The 18,384-nt window shown below is 56.5% G+C and overlaps 9 protein-coding genes across 9 annotated transcripts in view; 2 read left to right on the plus strand and 7 right to left on the minus strand.

The window, feature by feature from the left end:
- Positions 1 to 1,907, minus strand: ACA1_253960 (uncharacterized protein; the record flags this gene model as incomplete). The annotated part of the gene is made up of 9 exons (XM_004367578.1): positions 1 to 198; positions 312 to 442; positions 514 to 625; positions 699 to 898; positions 986 to 1,075; positions 1,157 to 1,248; positions 1,333 to 1,390; positions 1,478 to 1,513; positions 1,647 to 1,907. Coding segments are annotated over 9 exons (1,178 nt in total), but the record flags the coding sequence as incomplete, so codon positions are not given.
- A 158-nt stretch (positions 1,908 to 2,065) lies between these two features.
- ACA1_253970 (EGFlike domain containing protein) lies at positions 2,066 to 6,934 on the minus strand (the record flags this gene model as incomplete). Its single annotated transcript, XM_004367579.1, has 22 exons — positions 2,066 to 2,211; positions 2,353 to 2,526; positions 2,632 to 2,859; positions 2,962 to 3,081; positions 3,171 to 3,311; positions 3,406 to 3,636; positions 3,714 to 3,817; positions 3,891 to 4,020; positions 4,102 to 4,227; positions 4,328 to 4,447; positions 4,519 to 4,608; positions 4,735 to 4,755; positions 4,844 to 4,966; positions 5,061 to 5,167; positions 5,326 to 5,548; positions 5,635 to 5,743; positions 5,797 to 5,844; positions 5,898 to 5,934; positions 5,970 to 6,069; positions 6,160 to 6,280; positions 6,364 to 6,527; positions 6,916 to 6,934. The coding sequence occupies 22 exons, from the start codon at positions 6,932 to 6,934 to the stop codon at positions 2,066 to 2,068; spliced, it is 2,682 nt and encodes an 893-aa protein (XP_004367636.1).
- A 1,366-nt stretch (positions 6,935 to 8,300) lies between these two features.
- On the minus strand, positions 8,301 to 9,099 carry ACA1_253980 (copia LTR rider, putative; the record flags this gene model as incomplete). Its single annotated transcript, XM_004367580.1, has 2 exons — positions 8,301 to 8,329; positions 8,580 to 9,099. 2 exons carry the CDS (start codon positions 9,097 to 9,099, stop codon positions 8,301 to 8,303), a joined length of 549 nt encoding a protein of 182 aa, XP_004367637.1.
- Positions 9,100 to 9,916: 817 nt separating this feature from the next.
- On the minus strand, positions 9,917 to 10,505 carry ACA1_253990 (uncharacterized protein; the record flags this gene model as incomplete). Its single annotated transcript, XM_004367581.1, has 2 exons — positions 9,917 to 10,150; positions 10,302 to 10,505. The coding sequence occupies 2 exons, from the start codon at positions 10,503 to 10,505 to the stop codon at positions 9,917 to 9,919; spliced, it is 438 nt and encodes a 145-aa protein (XP_004367638.1).
- Positions 10,506 to 11,024: 519 nt separating this feature from the next.
- ACA1_254000 (uncharacterized protein) lies at positions 11,025 to 11,264 on the minus strand (the record flags this gene model as incomplete). The annotated part of the gene is made up of 1 exon (XM_004367582.1): positions 11,025 to 11,264. One exon carries the CDS (start codon positions 11,262 to 11,264, stop codon positions 11,025 to 11,027), a length of 240 nt encoding a protein of 79 aa, XP_004367639.1.
- A 1,377-nt stretch (positions 11,265 to 12,641) lies between these two features.
- On the plus strand, positions 12,642 to 13,967 carry ACA1_254010 (uncharacterized protein; the record flags this gene model as incomplete). Its single annotated transcript, XM_004367583.1, has 1 exon — positions 12,642 to 13,967. The coding sequence occupies one exon, from the start codon at positions 12,642 to 12,644 to the stop codon at positions 13,965 to 13,967; it is 1,326 nt and encodes a 441-aa protein (XP_004367640.1).
- A 260-nt stretch (positions 13,968 to 14,227) lies between these two features.
- On the plus strand, positions 14,228 to 16,281 carry ACA1_254020 (uncharacterized protein; the record flags this gene model as incomplete). The annotated part of the gene is made up of 4 exons (XM_004367584.1): positions 14,228 to 14,440; positions 14,600 to 15,197; positions 15,287 to 15,349; positions 15,485 to 16,281. 4 exons carry the CDS (start codon positions 14,228 to 14,230, stop codon positions 16,279 to 16,281), a joined length of 1,671 nt encoding a protein of 556 aa, XP_004367641.1.
- A 300-nt stretch (positions 16,282 to 16,581) lies between these two features.
- ACA1_254030 (uncharacterized protein) lies at positions 16,582 to 17,762 on the minus strand (the record flags this gene model as incomplete). Its single annotated transcript, XM_004367585.1, has 6 exons — positions 16,582 to 16,668; positions 16,785 to 16,933; positions 17,016 to 17,070; positions 17,152 to 17,358; positions 17,461 to 17,601; positions 17,709 to 17,762. The coding sequence occupies 6 exons, from the start codon at positions 17,760 to 17,762 to the stop codon at positions 16,582 to 16,584; spliced, it is 693 nt and encodes a 230-aa protein (XP_004367642.1).
- Positions 17,763 to 17,999: 237 nt separating this feature from the next.
- Positions 18,000 to 18,384, minus strand: part of ACA1_254040 (RIO1 family protein) — a gene marked incomplete at both ends in the record, with an annotated part of 2,252 nt that continues 1,867 nt past the window's right edge. The window contains one exon of the mRNA XM_004367586.1: positions 18,000 to 18,345. Coding sequence (XP_004367643.1) covers positions 18,000 to 18,345 — 346 coding nt within the window. The remainder of the gene's footprint in view (positions 18,346 to 18,384) is intronic.

An 18,384-nucleotide genomic window follows, 5' to 3' on the forward strand; every position in this document is an offset into this window, starting at 1 on the left:
GACTCGGGCGGCACGCGGTCGTAGTAGATGGCGTCGTTGTCGCTGGCGTAGGCCTTGGCCAGCTTGACGAGCTCATCCCGCTCGGCGCCGTAGACGTTCACGAACGACTGGAAGGCCGCGTCTGTGAACCGGCCCTTGGGCTTCTCCGGCACCTCGCCCACGGCCTTCTGCATGTAGGCCACCGCCCGGCCGTACTCCCTGTTGACACCAAAGTGAGCGACAATAATCAAAAAAAAAAATTAAATTGATCTTAACAATGTATTAATGAAACAAATAAAAGCATAGAACAAAAATTATAAAAAGAGGGGTACCCATTGGCGTGGGCATCGCGGGCGAGGTGTTTGTAGGTGAGGCCAGAGAAGAGGAGGTTGTTGAGGGTGAGATAGAGGCGGAACGACTCGACGAATTCGACCCCGGTTATGGCCTTCAGCGCAAACGACGCCTGAATGAACGAACGCTTTGGGTCAGCCACATTGATCTCCCATCGTCAATCAGTGCGACACGACAACGTACGTTGTTGTACTTCTGAGAGATGTCGAGGATGAGCTTCGACAGCAGGGAGTCGCTGGTGCCCTTTGCCATCGCCTTCTGCACCGCGATCTGCTGCGCTTCGGCGAGACACAGACTGCCGTCGCCCCACACGACCGTGAGTACCAAACCACGCGGCAATCGCCGTCATCAGGCCAGCAGCAACGCACTTGATGAAGAGGGTCTGGAAGTGCTCCGTGATCTCGGCCACCGGCGGGTCCAGCCTGCCGTGTCGCGTGGCCACCGTCAGTTCGCCTTCGAATTGGACGCAAAACGGGGGGAAGTAGTACTTGACGTTCTTGAACTGGAGGCATTGGGTGTCTCGTATGAACTCGAAGATGCCCGCAGCCATGCAGAGCGAGCGAGCGACCTGTGTGGCAAAGGAGAACTATGACGACACACGCACGCACCACCGCACACGACACGCACGGCTGACTCACGATTGAGTGGTGCGCACCTCTTTGGAACCCTCATCGAAGGCCTCCTGAGAAGCGAAGATGGTGCCGAATCGCTGCGCGGCCGCAGCTCTGTGGAGGAATGCGGCCGTCTGCAAGAGTGTCGCGGGGAGAGCGATCAGATACCACAGAGCCGTCAGCAGCTGCCAGCTGTGGTGACGTTTGGCCCGCACCATGTAGGAGAAGAACAGCTCTGACGACATGCTGTTGAACACCATCGGGTTCTTCAAGAAGTTGACGCTGACGCTGCTGGTCCAGCACACCCCTACGCACCATAGCATCATATCAATATATATCAGTGTTGATCTATAAATAAATAAATAAATAAATAAGTAAATGTGAAGCGTACGAATGTTCCTGGCCACCGGGTTGCCCGTTGCCGCGGCCGCTTGGCCCAGTCCCTCCATCTGCACAGCACACCAGCAACACATGGCACGCGTTCACTCAGGGACCGCACACATGCACACGGGAGGCGAGACACGATTTCTTCGTACCAGACCCAGCTCGCATGGAATGTACGCATCGAGCGACTGGTCTCCCACCGCACACGCACGACCGCACACGCACACGCAGTAGTTAAGGAGGCGGTAACTTAACAATAATATAAAAATAATAATAATAATAATGTAATGAATAAAAATGTAATATAAAAAGTCTGCTTACGCGTAGGGCGGCTTCGGGGGTGGAGCGGGTGAGGGCGCTGACGAGTTCTTCGCGCGTGCGGGAGATGCGCTGGAGCAGCTCCTTGGTCTCGTTGTCGCCCTCCCGCACCCACTGCTCAAAGGCCAGCTTGGTGGTAGGCTGCATGAGGCCCACCACGAACACGTGCATGGGGAACTCCGCATTGTCCCCTCCTCCACCGCCGCCCGGGGCACCACGGCGGGCCGTCGGCGACGAAGGCGATGCTGGCTGTCCCGCGTTCATTTTTTTTAAATCTGTTATGTTCTGATAATAAATAGTTTATCATTTTGGATTTATCACCTAATTTTCATAAAAGAAAAAGGATGTGAGTGTTCCGGCAAAAAATTCAATAAATAATAAAATTTTTATTAAAAAGCCTTTTTACATAGGGTTTCTAGAGATCACAGAGTGTCGTGGGCCTCGTCGAGTGCAAAGTTGACCTGGCCGATGTTGAGCCCCTTGTTGATCTGGTAGGTCTTGTAGGCGGCCAGGCCCTTGAACACGCCGTACGCGGCTACCACGCCCACCACCAGCGCCACCGCTCCTCCTGCAATCGCACGAAACACGACACACGGCACACGCACGCAACACGACACAACACACGGCACACGCACGACACGCACACGATACGACACACGTAAGCTCAAGCTAAGGCTTATCTTTGCAATACTTCAGAGAAGAAGCTTACCTCCGAGAGCGCCACCGACGGCGGCGTAGGTTGTGGACTGGTCGCTCGAGGAGCTGCCGCGCTCCTGCGACTCGGAACAGTCGGCGCCGCCCCAGAACGGCAGGCACATGCACACCGGCGGGTTCGTGTCGCCGTTGCACTGGCCATTGCCCGAGCAATCGCCCGGACAGATCGCTGTTGCATGTCTCTAGTCAGCTCACGCGTGTGTCGTGTTGCGTGCCGTGTGTGTCGTGTCGTGTCTCGTGTGTTGTGTGTTGTGTGCGTGGTGGGTGACGGTACGGGTGGCGCAGTCGGGACCGGTCCAGCGCGCGTCGCACCGACACTCGGCCGGTTCGACGCTCGAGTCGCAGCGGCCGCGCCCGTTGCAGTTCTCCTCGGCGCCGGGGCATCGCACCACCGAGCAGTCGGAGCCGCGCCAGTTGTCGCCGCACTGGCACGTCCCGTTGACGCACGTCCCGTGCTCGCTGTCCGTACACTCGTCCGGGAAGCCCGGGCACATCGGTTCATCTAAAAATGTAACGCGTGTGCGTGTGCGTGTGCGGTCGTGCGTGTGCGTGCGCGTGTGAGTGCGACGACATGTGTGCTGTGGGCGTGTGCGGGTGCGCGTACAAATGGAGCACGAGTTGCCGTAGAAGTACGGATCGCACATGCATGCGGGGCTGGCCAGATCAGTAGAGCAGGCGCCGTGGCCAGAGCACTCCGCCTGGCCCTGGGCCGCAGCACACGTGGCTACAAAGATATGCGAGTGCGAGTGAGAAAAGAGCGAAGGGCGAAGAACGAAGAACGAAGTGCAAAGAAAGAAGAACGAGGGGAGGTACGTGAGAAGCAGTCGTTGAGGGGACCGCTCGCCCATCCAGGCCGGCACTGGCATGCTGGCTGGGCAGCGCCGCCCGCCAAGCAGGAGCCATGGCCGGAACACTCGGGGAAGACCGAGAAGTCGTTCACCGAAAGGCAGTACGCTGCGCCCACACACGACACGACACGACACGACACACACGACACACAAGGGTCAGTCGTGTGTGAGAGGGAACACAGAGGGAAGGAGTTGGGTACGAGTGTTGCAGTCAGCGCCGCGCCAGTCTCCATTGCAGGCGGTGCAGTACTTGGAGGTGCCGTTGCCCGCCACGCACACGTCACAGTTCGGGGCCGAGGCGCAGGCGGTGAGCGCCACCGAGCAGTCGGGTCCGGTCCACCCGGCCGCGCACACGCAACGCGGCGGGTCGAGCCCCACATCCACGCACTTGCCGTGGTTCGAGCACTCCGTGGCCCCCGCCGCACACTCGGCTGCACGACACACGCGACACACGACACACACGTTAGACCTGCTCAATTCTGTCGCCAGAGCAAGACTTGGTTCGCACCGACGGAGCAATCGGGGCCGATCCACCCGGGGCTGCATCGGCACTCGACGGCGTCCGTCGTGCCATTCACCACGCACTCGCCGTGGTGGTTGCAGTCCGGCGACCTGCGCGATCGCTGATTAGTGAAAGGCCACAGCTCGATTGGGCAAGAGTGAGGAGTGAGTGGCAGGAGCGCACCCGGGGCAGTCGGTGTGCGAGCAGTCGACCCCGCGCCAACCGGGAGGGCACGAGCACAGGCCCGACGTGCGGTTGCACGACCCGCGGCCCGAGCACTCGTTCGCACTCTGGCCCGGGCACCGCGCGTAGGCTGGTGGGGTGGTGCAGGAGGGAATGTCAACAATACAGAGTTAGTTCGTCGCAGAGAAAAGAGTAAAGATTGGTTTGGTACCGAGGGAGCAGTCGAGGTCGGGGCCGAGCGCCCACCCCTCGAAGCATTGGCAGTGGGGCACGCCTGAGTCGGCGTCGGTGCACACGCCGTTCTCCGGGCTCGTGCAGTTGTTGCTGCATATGGGCACTACACGCCGATCGTGGCGCCCATTGCCTTGCGTGAGTGTGTGCGTGTGTGCGGTGGCGTGTGTGCGTGTGTGGTTATTTGCAAATTGTGTGCGCGGTACCAGAGCAATCGTTAGGCTGGCCCGCTGGACCGGTCCAGTTGGCCTGGCATTGGCAATAGGGCGTCGTCGCGGTTTTACAGAAGCCGTTGTTGCTGCACGCTGGTTCTCCCGGACAGTCCGCTGATCGTGGAAAAACGAGATGAAAAGGTTGGTTGTGTGCCATCAAAACATAAAAGAGAGTCGGCACTTACGTATCTCACAGGCGAAGCCAGTCCAGCCAGAAGGGCACACGCAGCGGGCTGGCTGGAAACCGCCGTCGCAAGTTCCACGGCCACTGCATTCTGCGCCCGCCAAAAGGAGTGCGTAAGTGCATCGATTGTCCTAAATTGAATTATAAATAGAAATAGAAATACAGAACTTTGAAAAAACTAACATAAAAATATAAGAAACAGAACATTATAGCATACCAGGGGATCCAGGGCAGTAGTCTGGGATGGCGATGTAGATGTAAAAAGAGGGAATTATTAGTCAGTCAGGCGGAGCGAGCAAGAAATGGTGAGGAGGGCGACAACGCACAATGTTGGCAGGAGTCCCCGGTGCGGCCAACGGGGCAGTTGCAGTTCTGGGTCGCGCCTTCCAAGAGTATGGCGAACGAGTTCGAAGAGCTCGCCGAACAGGTGACGCCTGGCTCGCTCGGATCTGGTGTGTCGCGTGCACCGCGTGTGACGTTTGTGTCGTGTGTCGTAAGCGTGGTGGTGGGAGGATTTTGTTTTGCCCTATGTGCAGTTCGTACCGTAGGCGTTGCTGCTGTCTCCCTCGCAATACACTTGGCACCGGTCGCCGCCGATTGCCAAGTTGAATTCGCGGGCATGATCAGTGAACACGCCAAAGGTGCTCGTGCTATGGAGACGAGACATGCGGTGAGATCAACGTCACAAATAAAGCGGTAAAAGAAATGAAATCTGATAAAAAGAAATGTAAAACAATTCTAGAATTGAAAAAAATTGAAATGAAAAACAGATTAATAATAATATGGACTCAACTGCTGGGCGACGTACTAGCCCTCGACGGCGTCGTAGAGGAAGAATGCAGGGAGCTCGAGGCCGTAGGTTCCGAAGAGGAGCAGGGCGATGTTGTTCCGCAGCTTGTAGTGGCATCCCGAAGAAGGCAGAGGGAGACTGCGGGCCTGCGGGTCGATAATTTCGTAGTCTGGCACGATGAGGTAGGTCGATTTGATCTGGGAGGCGGTCACGTCCTCAGCTCGCGCGATTGGCAGAGTAACTGCGCCAGCAAGCCATCGTCACCCGTTAGAACTGTGCGAGTGTGTGTGCGTGCGGGCGTGCGCGTCGTGCAGCGAGATGGGCTACCATAGAATAAAAATTCGGTCTGGCCCACAACCGACAGGTTGCCCTCCACGAACCAGTTGCCCCACGTGTGCTTGAGCGTGACGTTGGGATAGAGCGTGGCCACGGTCACCTTTGGAAAGTGGCGTCATTAGCAGTGTGTATCGTGTGTGTGTGTGTCGTTACCTGTGCTCCGTAGTTGACATCGACGTTGCCCACAAATCGCATGCTGCCCTGTGCCCAGCCATTGATCGAGGTACTGGGCGAGGTCAACACACTGCGCGCACCATTCGTTCGCGAATGATTAGTCGGGCGGTCTGTGTACTGCACGAGCAGGACCGAGTCCTGCATGTCCGCACCTGAGCTCACCCTCCACGTCGGGCGCGTCCAGCGGGTTGACTGTGGAGCGCAGCACGCCGAAGGGGTTGACCACCACCCAATCCTTCACAGCCATTCTCGCTGTTATAAGGCCCGCGTAGTGAGTGTGTGTTGAGACATTCATCGACGCACACACAGAACAAGAAGATCATCGAAGTGGTCGAAGGGTACCTCCTCGTAGCACGACGGCAGCCCAGCACAACGCCAGGCCGGTGCTGTCATCGCAGCACTCCGAATCGGGCGAGCCCACCGTCAACAATCTTATAGACACCGTCTGCCCTGTTTGTAGCGGCTGTGCGTACATAAAAGATGAAAAATGTGAACACGACTCGCAGCATAGATTTGTTTGGGGGGGGGGTTGAATGGCACACGTACGTCGACGTAGACGCTGAAGGACGTATGGTTCCAGGTGGCTATTGATACCACATCGGCCGCCACGGGCACGCGCGGCTCGCCAGTGGCGACATCGCGCCAGCGCAGCGGGTCCCACCAGTGCCCATCTACCGGCTCGGCCCACACGATGGTCGTGGAGGGTACCCCTGGCAAAAAGAAAAGAAAAAGAAAAAGAAAACAATTATGTCGTCAGGGACAACGATCAACCAAAGAAGAAAGAAGAAGAACGAAGAAGACCAAAAGCGACGAGCTGTAATACTCGACTATCTGGATGTTGATTTCATAGTGTTGCGAAAAAACAGAAGATGTAGGCGTATGACCTAAACTAAATGACGATATGTAGCCAGGATGAATGTACCGTGTGTAGATAGGACGGCAGTGCCAAGGAAGAACAAGATAGGGACCACCAGTAGGAATGTCGAGTGCCACCGCTTTGAAGAGGGCATAGACGGCATTGCTGGTGCCGCGCACACTACCATCTTATGGGCGCGTACGTAGTTTTTGGGTAGTACTGCACCAACTGAGTTTGTGTACGTGTGCGGGGTTTGACCATTTTTCCAGCATGCGGAGCTGATCATTTTTCAGTGCAGAATTGCATTTTCTTCTTGTGGCTGCCTAACGCCGTTACAGACCGGACCTACACCGGCAACACAGCTGTGGTGAGAGCGGGTGTCTGATCACCGCCCACTTCTGGGCGTCGCTGGCCAGCTTGCACTCGACCCTCACGCAGTCCTTCTCCACGCACCTGTCGTTCGCCACCGCTCCACGATTCGCTGTAGAGTGTCGGACATCTTCGCTCCTGCGGGTCTTCTGCAACCACCAGGAGCTTGAAGAAGAAGGTATTTGGGCGCGGCAGTCCTTCTTGCCGCCGCCGAACGGGACGGTGTTGTTGGCCACTGGCTTGAACCGCGGTCAGGGTTGAACTGGGTCGGGTTGGCCCATAATAAACGCGGGTCCTGGGCGTGCTGTCCGCTTTGGAGTAAGAGCCTAAACTGCCGGAGACAATTAAAAAATAAAATTCCATACACTCTCGGCCTGAGATGCCACATGTTGTAACCTAACGGCAACTGTTGTTGTAACTGTCACACAACTGTCACTCCTCGCAGCTCTCCTACCACACTCCGCCTTGTAGCAACCATTCGCATCAAGAGAAGAGCAAAGATGCGCACAGAGGAGAGGAGATCAGCTCTCATGGTCCTGTTTTTCATTGTTGGCGTGGCCAATGCTCAGAGCTGCAAGCCAGTGGTATTGGCAGAGTGAAGTGGGTCGGTGTAGAAGAAGAGAGTGTATTGTGAAGATAGAAAAACAATTGAGGTAGGGAGATGTATATATATGTTTTTGGTCGCTGGGAGTCAGCTGGCTGACGCTGAGTAAATCCCTTGCATCCTAGGTTTATTACTAGGTAACTCTGTTACCAGGTAATTAACCTAGGAGGCTGGCTAGGATTCTGTCTGGGGAGATGGTTACTCGCCAACACGCCCCTTCAGCTGGCATGACATACAGATGTTGAGATTTCCAATTTGCTTCAGATGGACCAGTTGAGGATGAGGTAGAGCCTTGGTTAGCATGTCAGCAATCATCTGCTCAGTTGGACAGTAGGTCACAGTGGCCATCCCACTGGAGATTGTCTCATGTAGGTGGCAGACCTTGATATCAAAGTGTTTGGTTCTTGGATGGAACACTTGTTGAGTCTTGTGAGCAAGCATGATAGCTCCTTGGTTGTTGCTGTAGATCATGACTGGGAGAGTTGTGTTCAGTCCAAGGGGACAGAAGAACTTGCAGATGTAGAGAATCTGCTTCACAACTTCTGAAAGTGCAGTGAACTCAGCTTCACATGAGGAGAGTGTGATGGAGGATTGACTCCTTGAGGTCCATGCAAATGGTCCGCCACAGAGGTAGAGAATGAAGCCTGTGACCAATCACCTGTCAATGGTGTTGCTGCCCCAGTCTGAGTTGCACCACACCCAAGGGATGAGAGTGGCTGGATCTCAAAGATTGACATTGGCATGATCATAGGTGATGGTGAGGTTGTGTGTCCCATGGAGGTAGTGCATCACATGTTTGACCACAGCCCAGTGTGAGTTGTCATAGCCACACACAAACTTACTGAGGTAGCCAACAGTGTAGGCAATGTCCAGTCATGATGCTTGGGCGATGTACAGAAGTCCACCAATGGTAGGGGATCACAGTGTGCTCACTGGGGACAGAGCTAAGACTTAGCCCAACGTTCATGGGAGTGTAGTGGGGCTTGCAGTCAGTTAGGCCAAACTTGGTGAGAAGACTGTTGATGTGGCCAGCCTGATGCAGCTGGAGAGTGCCATGGCAATGATCTTGCAGGATTTCAATACTGAGGACAGAGGAGGCCTCACCCAGATCATTGATGTTGAACTTGGTTGAAAGGACAGACTTGGTCTCCTGCAGCAGGTTGTGGGTGGAGAAGATGGTGCAATTGTCCATGTAGAGAGACAGGAACACAATGCTGCGCCCCTCATGATGGATGTAGATGCATGTGTTGGTGTTGGTGGGATGGTAGCCATTGGCCTGTAGGTGACTGTTGATGGACTTGTTCCACACATATGGGGCCTGCTTCAAGCTGTACAGGCTCTTGATCAGGTGGCAGACGTGACTGGGCATTGTAGCTGACTTGAAGCCCAGAGGCTGAGTGATGTAGATCTCCTCGTCCAATTCAGCATGGAGAAAGGCAGTCTTGACATCCATCTGGTGGATTTCAAGGTTGAGCACTGTGGCCAGTGCAAGTAGTAGGTGAAGGTTCTCAAGCTGTACAACCAGCATGTAAGTTTCACTGTAGTCAACACTGTGTAGCTGAGAGTAACCTTTTGCCACCCATTGGGCCTTGTAGCACTCCCATCAGCCAGCTGCTTGACTTTGTACAGCCAGTGTGTTCAGATGGCCTTGTGGCCAGGCAGCAGTGTGACTAGCTGATAGGTCCCATTGTGGATAAGAGACTGGTGCTCCAGTTGCATGGCATTGTGCCATGCACTTGCCTGTGGAGACAACAGAGCTTCAGTGTACATGCTCAGTGTGTGTACTGGCGCTGGTGATGACAGCAGGGGGATTGGTGTGTGTGCCATGTGCTGATGCATGGGCGTGAATGTGCATTGTGGTCTGTTGCACATGCACATGCACTCTTCAGCCACAGAGGCCTGGAGGTGCCAATCATTGACCACCCAGGTGGAGCCGTCCAGGATGTGTCAGTTGGGCACCAGACTGTGCATGGAGTGACATGGTGGCACGGTGGTCAAGGCTGGGGTGCCTCTGACAGCTGTCACAGTTGCAGTTGTGGATGATGTGTGGGGCGTGGTTGGGCGTTCCAGGGACAGCTGTGCTGCCATGCACAAGCCACCCATGATCACTGGCATGGGTGGGGGAGAAACATAGTCCTCTCCACCAAAGTCGCCGTAGTGACTATTGTCAAGGCCCATAGGCCTGAATGGTGACATGGGCTCTGTTGGATCGTGATAGTCATCCATGATGGAATTGTCAATGCCTTCAATGTGCGTTTCATCAAGATCAGTCACAGCTTGAGGGGACAGCAAGTCAAGCAGAGACCATTCTTGGGGTAGGTCATTGTGTGCTTGGTCTTCAGTACTTTGACAAGCAACAGAGGCAGGCACAGGAAGTTGGAGTCATCATCAAAGACAACATCACAAGACTCTGTGATGTGCTTGCTCTCAAGCATCCAGAGGTGGTGGTGCAATCCATTGCTCACAGGGCTGAGGTAGAGGGCGTCATGCAAGTGCAGGTCAAGCTTGTTGCGCAGCCATGCAGGGATCAGCAGATGTGCTGTAGTTCCAAACACATGTAGGTTGGTGAGGTTGGGTCACTGACTGGTTGAACAGTGAGCTAGTGTGCTTGGCCTTGGTTGGGGTGTGATTGTTGATGAACATGGCTGTGCATACAGCCTCAGCCCAGAATTGGGCAGGTAGATTGGACTTGTGGAGCATGGATTGCATGAGGTTGAGGATGGTGTGGTTAAATCGGTCAGCCATGCTGTTGTACTCAGGGGTGTATGTGGGTGACATCTGGTGGTCGATGCTGTGGTCAGTGAGGTAGCACTTGAAGCTGGTGTTCTTGTACTTGCTGCCCTGGTTGGAGTGGAGCATGTGTATGTGGCCCTGTCAGGTGTTGGCCACCAGGAATTGGTGGAAGGCATCTGGCACTTCGTGCTTGGTGTGGATGAACTTGACATGCACATAGTGAGTGCAGTCATCTATAAACAACATGAAGTATCACTTCCAACTGTGGGATTCAACTGGCATTGGCCCACAGACATCAGAGTGGATGATGTGCATTGGGTGATCAGCACGCTTGGTGGACCCCCTGCATATGGCTGGTCTCAACTGCTTCCCCTTGATACAGGAGATGCAGTGTCCAATGGTGTCACTGCTCTGGACATGGCCACCCATCACTTGGAAGATGGCTTTCATGCGCTCTTCACTGATGTGTCCAAGCTGACAATGCAGCAACACAAGGGAGGGCAAGTGATGTGCTTGAGCAACGTTGACCTTGACAGGTGCCAGTTCTGCTGTAGTGAGCTCAAGCAGAACATAGAGCATGCCGCCCTCAGCAGTTGCAGTCAGGAAGATGTCAAGGGTGCTCAGGTTGTAGATCTGGCACCCATATCAATCCTGTAGCACAACATAGCCCATCTTGGTGATGCGGTTTGGCAAGATGAGGCTCTTGCACAGTTGTGGGATGTAGAGGACATTGGTGAGTGTGATGGTGACACAGCACTGGTTGATGACAATGTGGCTGTGTATGTCGCCCTGTCCAGTCACTTGGATGGTGGAGTTGTTGCTGAGGGTCACAGTGCTCAGTGTCAGCTCCTGGAACTGGTGGAGAGTGGCGCGGTCTGATGTCATATGTGATGTGGCGCCAGAGTTGAGGACCCATCAATTGGGAGTGATGCTTGCTCTGTTGTTGGTGTACAGTGCGTCCTCAGTCATGTTGGACTGGTGTGCAAAATGGCTGTGGTTGTGCTGGCTGGGTTGAGGATGCTGATTGTGTGGAGTGTAGTTGTCCTTGTGGTGTGGGCTCACCATGCATGTGCTTGTGGCACTTGTTGTGTGTGTGGCTGGTGAACTGGCAGTGGCTGCACTGCAGCTTCTCAGTTGTTGTGTGGGGTTGGCTGTGGTTGTGATGCTGTGCCTGTCCATTGTCATGCTGCTGGTGGCGTGGTTGCTGGTGCCTCTGGTGCTCCTTGTGGCTGGTATGTGTGTTGGCAATGAGGAGTGTCTCCTTTGGTGAGGAGGGGATGTCATGTAGTGACTGCTCGTGTTGGAGAAGTACTGTGTGCAGCTGATAGTTGTTGATGCTGTCCCACAGCCTGATGACAGGCTTGATGCTGTCAAAGCTGGATGGGAGGCTGGTGAGTGTGACTGTGGATCTTACGATGTGGTCAATGTGGTCAAAGTGCATGTGGAGGTCAGAGCTGGCCTCCATCTTCAGTGCATAGAGGTCGTTGTTGTACCTCATGAGCTCAGATGTCTTGTGAGGCTTGTAGTGCTTGCAGATTGCGTGATAGGCCTTGGCTGGCGTGTTGCAGGTGGCTATCAGCGGCTTGAGTGATGGGTCGATTGAAAGGTAGATGAGACTGAGGGCAATGGATGCCTGTTTGTTGAAGTCCTCCTGTCGTTGTAGGAGCTTGAGTGTGTGTTTGGTCGCTCTCTGAATGGTGACCTGCTTGGCCACCTGCCTGGCTTGGTCACGGTGTGCAGTGTTCTGCTGGTTGAGTTGGACCTGAGTGGCTGCATGGGCTACCAGATCTTCGTCCTCTCCTGGAGGTGGTAGTGTGTGGTTGGCTGACGCTGAGTAACTCCCTTGCATCCTAGGTTTATTACTAGGTAACTCTGTTACCAGGTAATTAACCTAGGAGGCTGGCTAGGATTCTGTCTGGGGAGATGGTTACTCGCCAACAAGTGGTGATCAATACCAACAGCACTACAAACGGCAAGCTGGCCTCTCCGGTGCCTAGAGTTGCGCAACGGCTCGACGTCCAGGCCGACCTCAACATGCTCCATTTCACCGCCGTCTTCTTGCAGAGTAAGTAACAATCTCTTTTTTCCAATTGTTTTGTGTCCAATCCTCACCACATTTTTGGTTCACCGCCTTTTCTCTTTGCGACAGGCGTGGAGCCCAGTTTGACACTTGAGTCCGTTGAGCTGTTCTCCGACACTGGGGATGGGCTTCAGCCTTGAATTCCTCTCCCCAACGGCGCCTTCAACAGCACAGGAGCCATCATGGACACCACCGGTGGTGGTGGTGGTGGAACCACCCAGTTTCGGTTCAACGCCACCACCAACGGGGGCATTGCGCTGGCCAACGGCACCAGCTACTGGCTCGTGCTGGCCTTCGTCGACGGCAGCTACTGTGAGCTCCAGGGCTCCACCGTCCCCTATGACGGCGCGCCAATCGGCGGCCTGGTCGGGCTGGGCGGCCGGGTTGTGGTGGAGCCGCAGCAGGGAGGGTGGGTCGACAGCAACGAGGTGGTGGCCCTCAGCATCGACATTTTCGGCTGCCTCCAGCCCTCGCCCTCACCCACACCTACTCGATCACCTTCCTCATCCCCGAGCACCTCGCCCTCACGGCCAACCTCAATCACCGGCCAAGTGAAAGCGATCGTCAACACCACTGCAACGTTCAGTGACGAAGGGCCGGCGGTGTCGATCACTGGCTCACTCCCTGAGTCTTCGTCAGCGGTCGCCGTGGAGCTGGGCGTCGCTGGCTTGCTACTGGGTGATGTGGCTGTGGACTTTGAAGCCTTAAACACCACCCGCATGGGCACTACCAGTGGACCATCATCGACCACCGCCTATGCCTACAGCACCCAGATCGAAGCCTCGACACTCACGCAGTCCTTCTCCCACTTCCACCAAGCCACGCCCATGTCGTTCGCTGGACTGAACTTCACCGCCCGCGACGGTACCGCCAATTTCACCGCTGCGGTCGACACCACCAACCACAGCCTCACCTCCAACGCGCAACGCAACGGCTTCACGATTCGCTATCGAGTGTCGGACCTCTCCACGCTCCGATCGCCGACGGCCGAGCAGCGGATCTTCAGGCGGGACGACACGCCGCAAGCTGGCATCACGACCTTCTACGTGGCGCTCCCCAAGACTTCCGGAGGCTCAGTCGATGATGCCGTGGCTCAGCTGGAGGTGCTTGGCGTGGCACTGGTCGACGACGCGGTTGTACCGCTGACTCACATGTCACTCGCAGTCGCCACCGAGTCTGCGGACGTCGCAGGGGCGAACAATGGGAGCTACGTGCTCGAGCTGGGCTTCCCGCCCTTCACCCAATTCGTTGTCTACGACCCCAGCCTGGGCCTGGGCGTGCTGATCGGTCGGCCGGGCGGAGATGGCTCATCGCCGTCGTCGTCCGATCTAGGCCTTATCCTGGGTGTGGCGGTGGCGGTGCCTCTGGCGGTGCTGTTCGTGCTGGCGGTCATCGTGGCGAGTCTAGTCGCGGTGCGTTGGTTCCAGTGGCGGCGCAACCGAAACCGGGCCACGGCCGTTAACTTCGGGGAGGCACCAACTCAGGCAGACCCCCGCGATCTGCTCTAGAGCACAACATCGCCAAACATAACATGAAGTGATTCGATCAAGAGCAAGGGACCACCCTCGAACGTTTGGAATGCGAGTCGGTACAAGTTAGTGCAATTGAAATTACACTTACTTGAAACGCTGACGTGGTCCAATGGGATGGTTTGGTGCGACTCGGATAGTAAACGAGTGGTGCGCTGCCGCACTTGGCACGATCGTGTCGACCAATTCCCCCGGGGCAGAAAGTCCAGCTTGTCATTTTCAGTATAAAACTCAACAAGATGGTGAAGGCGTGGCGTGCTGCACTCCTAGTGGCCCTCCTGGTCTTGCTCTCGGGCAGCGGCTTTCCCTTCCCTAACTCTCTCTTCGTTGGAGTGTCCGATGCTCAAAGCTGCAGGCAAGTGGTGACCAATACAAACAGCACTACGAACGGCAAGCTGGCGTCTGAGGTGCCTCGGGTTGCGCAACGGCTCGACGTCCAGGCCGACCTCAACGTGCTTCACTTCACCGCCGTCTTCTCGCAGAGGACTTCTTTCTTCTTCATTTTATTACTGTGGAATTTAAGACTATTTTTTCGTTTTTTGGTTAAAAAACCTAGCAAGAAATTACTTATAACAATAATCACTTCTTCCACTACCTCTTCGCCAGGCGAGGATCCCAAGTTGACTCTCGGGTCGGTTGAGCTGTACTCCGACACTGGGGATGGGCTGCAGCCTCGAATCCCGCACGCCAACGGCGCCTTCAACAGCACCGGAGCCCCCATCGACACCACCGGTGGTGGTGGTGGTGGAACCACACAGTTTCGGTTCAACGCCACCACCAAGGGGGGCATTGCGCTGGCCAACGGCACCAGCTACTGGCTCGTGCTGGCCTTCGCCGACGGCAGCTACCGCGTGCTCCAGGGCTCCACCATCCCCTACGACGGCGCGCCAATCGGCGGCCTGGTCGGGCTGGGCGGTAAGGTTGTGGTGGAGCAGCAGGGAGGGTGGGTCGACAGCAACGAGGTGGTGGCCCTCAGCATCGACATCTTCGGCTGCCTCCAGCCCTCACCCTCACCCTCGCCGTCGCTATCGCCCACGCCCATGCCCGCACCTTCCATGCCCCCGGCTGCCTCGCGTTCGCCCACCAGGTCGCCGACGCCGAGCCCGTCGGCCTCGCGCGCGCCCGCGGTGTCGCCGCTGGCGACCGGCGTTGAGGTGGATTTCGGCAGCGAGGAGCCCACCTTTGACCTTTCCGTTCCCCGCTCCTCAGGTTCACCAACCACCGCACGCGCACACGCACGCACCAGCGCTCACACACATACGATGTGTGCTGACTTAAGCACCTCAACTCAACACCAGGCACGAAAGTGGGCGGTTCCTTCCTCGGCTTGACTGTGGACGGCTGGTCGCTGGACCTCCGACGTACGTCACTCTGCCGTGCCCTCCACAAAAAGGGCTCTGACTGACCACACACCTATGACCCACCACACACCTCTGACACCTCTGACTGACTGCGCACGACACGACACGACCAACGACACGCCACACACCACACAGCGTACGATGTGAGCGTCGTGAACACGACAGTGGGCGGGGCTGATGAATCGTTTGTGGTGGAGACCCACACCTACGCTAGCCTGCTTGCCGACAACGCCACCACCTTTGCCCAGATCTTCGCCTTCTATGCGCAGGCGGTCGACGACACTGCGTTCGACGCGCTGGACCTCACCATCCGCCCCAACACCGTCAAGTGGTCCATCAACATCACCACCGCTAACGGCAACGCATCGTCGCTGAGCCAGCAGCCGTTCAGCGTCAGCTACAGGCTGGCCGACCTGACCGCCACCGAGGCCGCCGCGGCGACGGCGACGGTGGTCAAGCGCCGCGGGGAGCCGCGGGCCAACATGACCACCTACTACGTGCCCCTCACGTCATCGGGCACGCCGCTGGTGGCAGTGGTGGAGGTGTTCGACGTCGCGCTGGCCGACGGCACCCTCGTGCCGCTGGTGGGCCACGACGTGCGCCTCGCCAGTGGATTGCTGTCGCGGCGGGAGCAGGCGGTCTACGAGTACGAGCTGGTGCTGGAGTTCGCGCCGTTCAACCAGTCGCTGTACTACGACCCGTCGCTGGGCCTGGGCGTGCTGCTGGGCCGGTCTGACGCCTCTGGTGACGGCAATGGAGACGATGACAACCTCGCCTTGGTAGTGGCCACGTCGGTGGTCATCCCCCTGGCGTTCGTGCTGGTGGTGGGCGCCGTCGTGGTCGGCGTGGCGGTGCTGTGGTGGCGCAAGAGGCGCGCCAACGCCCATCTGCAGCACCAGATCGACCAGATGCGCGACAACAGTGCCCTCTGACCTACTCTCTGTAAAAATATATAAGACGGTTGGTGTAGGCACTCTGTTGTCTTCGTTGTCTTCGTTGTCTCCCTCTTCCTTGTTTTCGCCTGCGTGTGGCGTATAAATCTCGAACGCGTTGAATTTTTATGTTGGATGCGAAAAGAAGAGCCATCAGCCGCGCCGCAACGTTCGAAGTGCGACACCCCAACAGAGGGGTGGCGGGAGGGAGCAAGGGTATCGCTCAATTTACAGACTGGGCGGCGCAGCGTGAAGGGCTGGGAAGGAGAGAATGAAAAGAAGGTGAAGAAGGAATCGAATCTACGGGCGGCATGGTGGTGGGTAGTGCGTCGGTGGCGCGTGCTCGGTGGGGTAGGCGCTCTGTGGCAAGAGATGCGGGATCGTGTCCTGAAGTGTGTGTGTGCGTGCGTGCGTGCGTGCGTGCATGCGTGTGCGTGTGTGTGGTCAGAGATTATGTGATAGTCCGCGCCGGGCCAATCGACGCACGAACAGTCGGGACGAACTATTGGTGGGTAATCTGTCGAGTGCACGGTGATGGTGTTGTAGGGTGTCGCGTTGGTCGGCGCTCGGCTCGAGAAGAGAGGCGCCGTGTGGTAGGGACCCTGCGGTCCGGGCTCCGTGCCCTGTGCCGTACCGTGGCCCAGCAGGTGCCCTATGCAAAGGATGTAAAGAGACTTGTGAAACACAGAAACCTCACTACACACACGACACACACAACACGGTATGATGAGTACCACGTTCCTGGGCCAGTGTTTTGTAGTAGGTGCGAGCACAGCACAGGCAACTCATCTGCAGATTCCAACAATCGTAAATGGGTGAGCAGACAAGCTGACAACGGGCGCCGAGAGCTGGTGGGAAGTGCGTGCGTACGCAGCAGCCCATGGTAATGACGAGCTGGACGATGGCCGCAGCGACGAAGAGGTATCGTGTGGTGTTACTATTGCAGTCGGTGTTGGATCCGAACTTAAGCTGCTCCTTCTCGCACAGCTCCTCCCAGTAGCCGCGGTCCAGCACGATGATGTACACCACCAGCACCGTGACCATCAGCACCGCCACCACGATCAGCGCCCAGAAGTACTGCACAACGCGACCGGCGGTCGCAAGTGAGAGTCGTGTGTGTGTGTGTGTGTGGCTTCGAGCACCACCGCGAAAGAAGTGGAAGAAGAGGGAAGCGCGTACACGCTTGGCGGCGCCGATGGATGGCCGGAAGCCGGCGTAGAGGCCAAGCAGGCCCACGCACACGGTGACCCCACCCACCACGAAGTCCGCCCACGCGAGACCACCGACCACGCCGTAGACCAGCTCTGCAAAGCCCAGCACCTGGGGAGCACGTACAAAAGAGCAATAGGGAGCAGAGATAGAAATAGAGGTTAAATAAAAGATATAGCGTGCATATACGTGTATAAAAGATATGTTGAGGTGCGTACCACAAGGGCAAAGCCGAAGAACTTGATGAAGTTGCTCCACCGTCTCACCCGCATTTTTTTTTCACTTTAGGCCGCTGCAACCCGAGATTGGCGGGTCAGCACAAAATTCATCCAAGATGGAACTCCCTCCTACGTTGGTTGTCGAATCAATACCGTGCTCGTTACAGAACCGCCATTGACAATTTTGCGGCCGCGGCTTTTCTCTGTGGGCCTGAAGGAAAACCTCCCGGAAATGCAAAAATAAATAGGCTATTATTGTTTGTTGTCGACTAAGCACTACAGACCTCACTCTCAGTACCAGCCCGAGGCCTTGCCCACCTTGTCGACCTTGTTGCCGACCCGGCGGCCCTTGCTCTTGTAGGAGTTCCTGGTGTCGCCGCCGCTGCCCTTGCTTCGCTTGGCCAGCTTCTTGTTGATCCTCTTCCTGATGTGGAACTGGAGATCGCCCTCGGCAGTCCTCTCGCCCTCCTCCTCACCTTCTTCAGTCTGCCCTTCGCCTTCGCCTTCAATCTTGCCCTCTCCCTCCCCTTCTCCTCCATCTTCCTTCTTTTCGCCATCGACGATAGGGTCTGCTGCTTCTTCTCCGTCGGCCTCGTTGGACGCCGCCGCCTCGTCGATCTTTGTTGCGTCGGTCGTGCTCGTCATCGCTCGAGCTGTCGTCGCTGTCCTCGTCGCT

The sequence above is a fragment of the Acanthamoeba castellanii genome (genome assembly GCF_000313135.1).
Source record: "Acanthamoeba castellanii str. Neff unplaced genomic scaffold scf7180000084768, whole genome shotgun sequence".
In the NCBI taxonomy this organism is placed as follows: domain Eukaryota; phylum Discosea; order Longamoebia; family Acanthamoebidae; genus Acanthamoeba; species Acanthamoeba castellanii.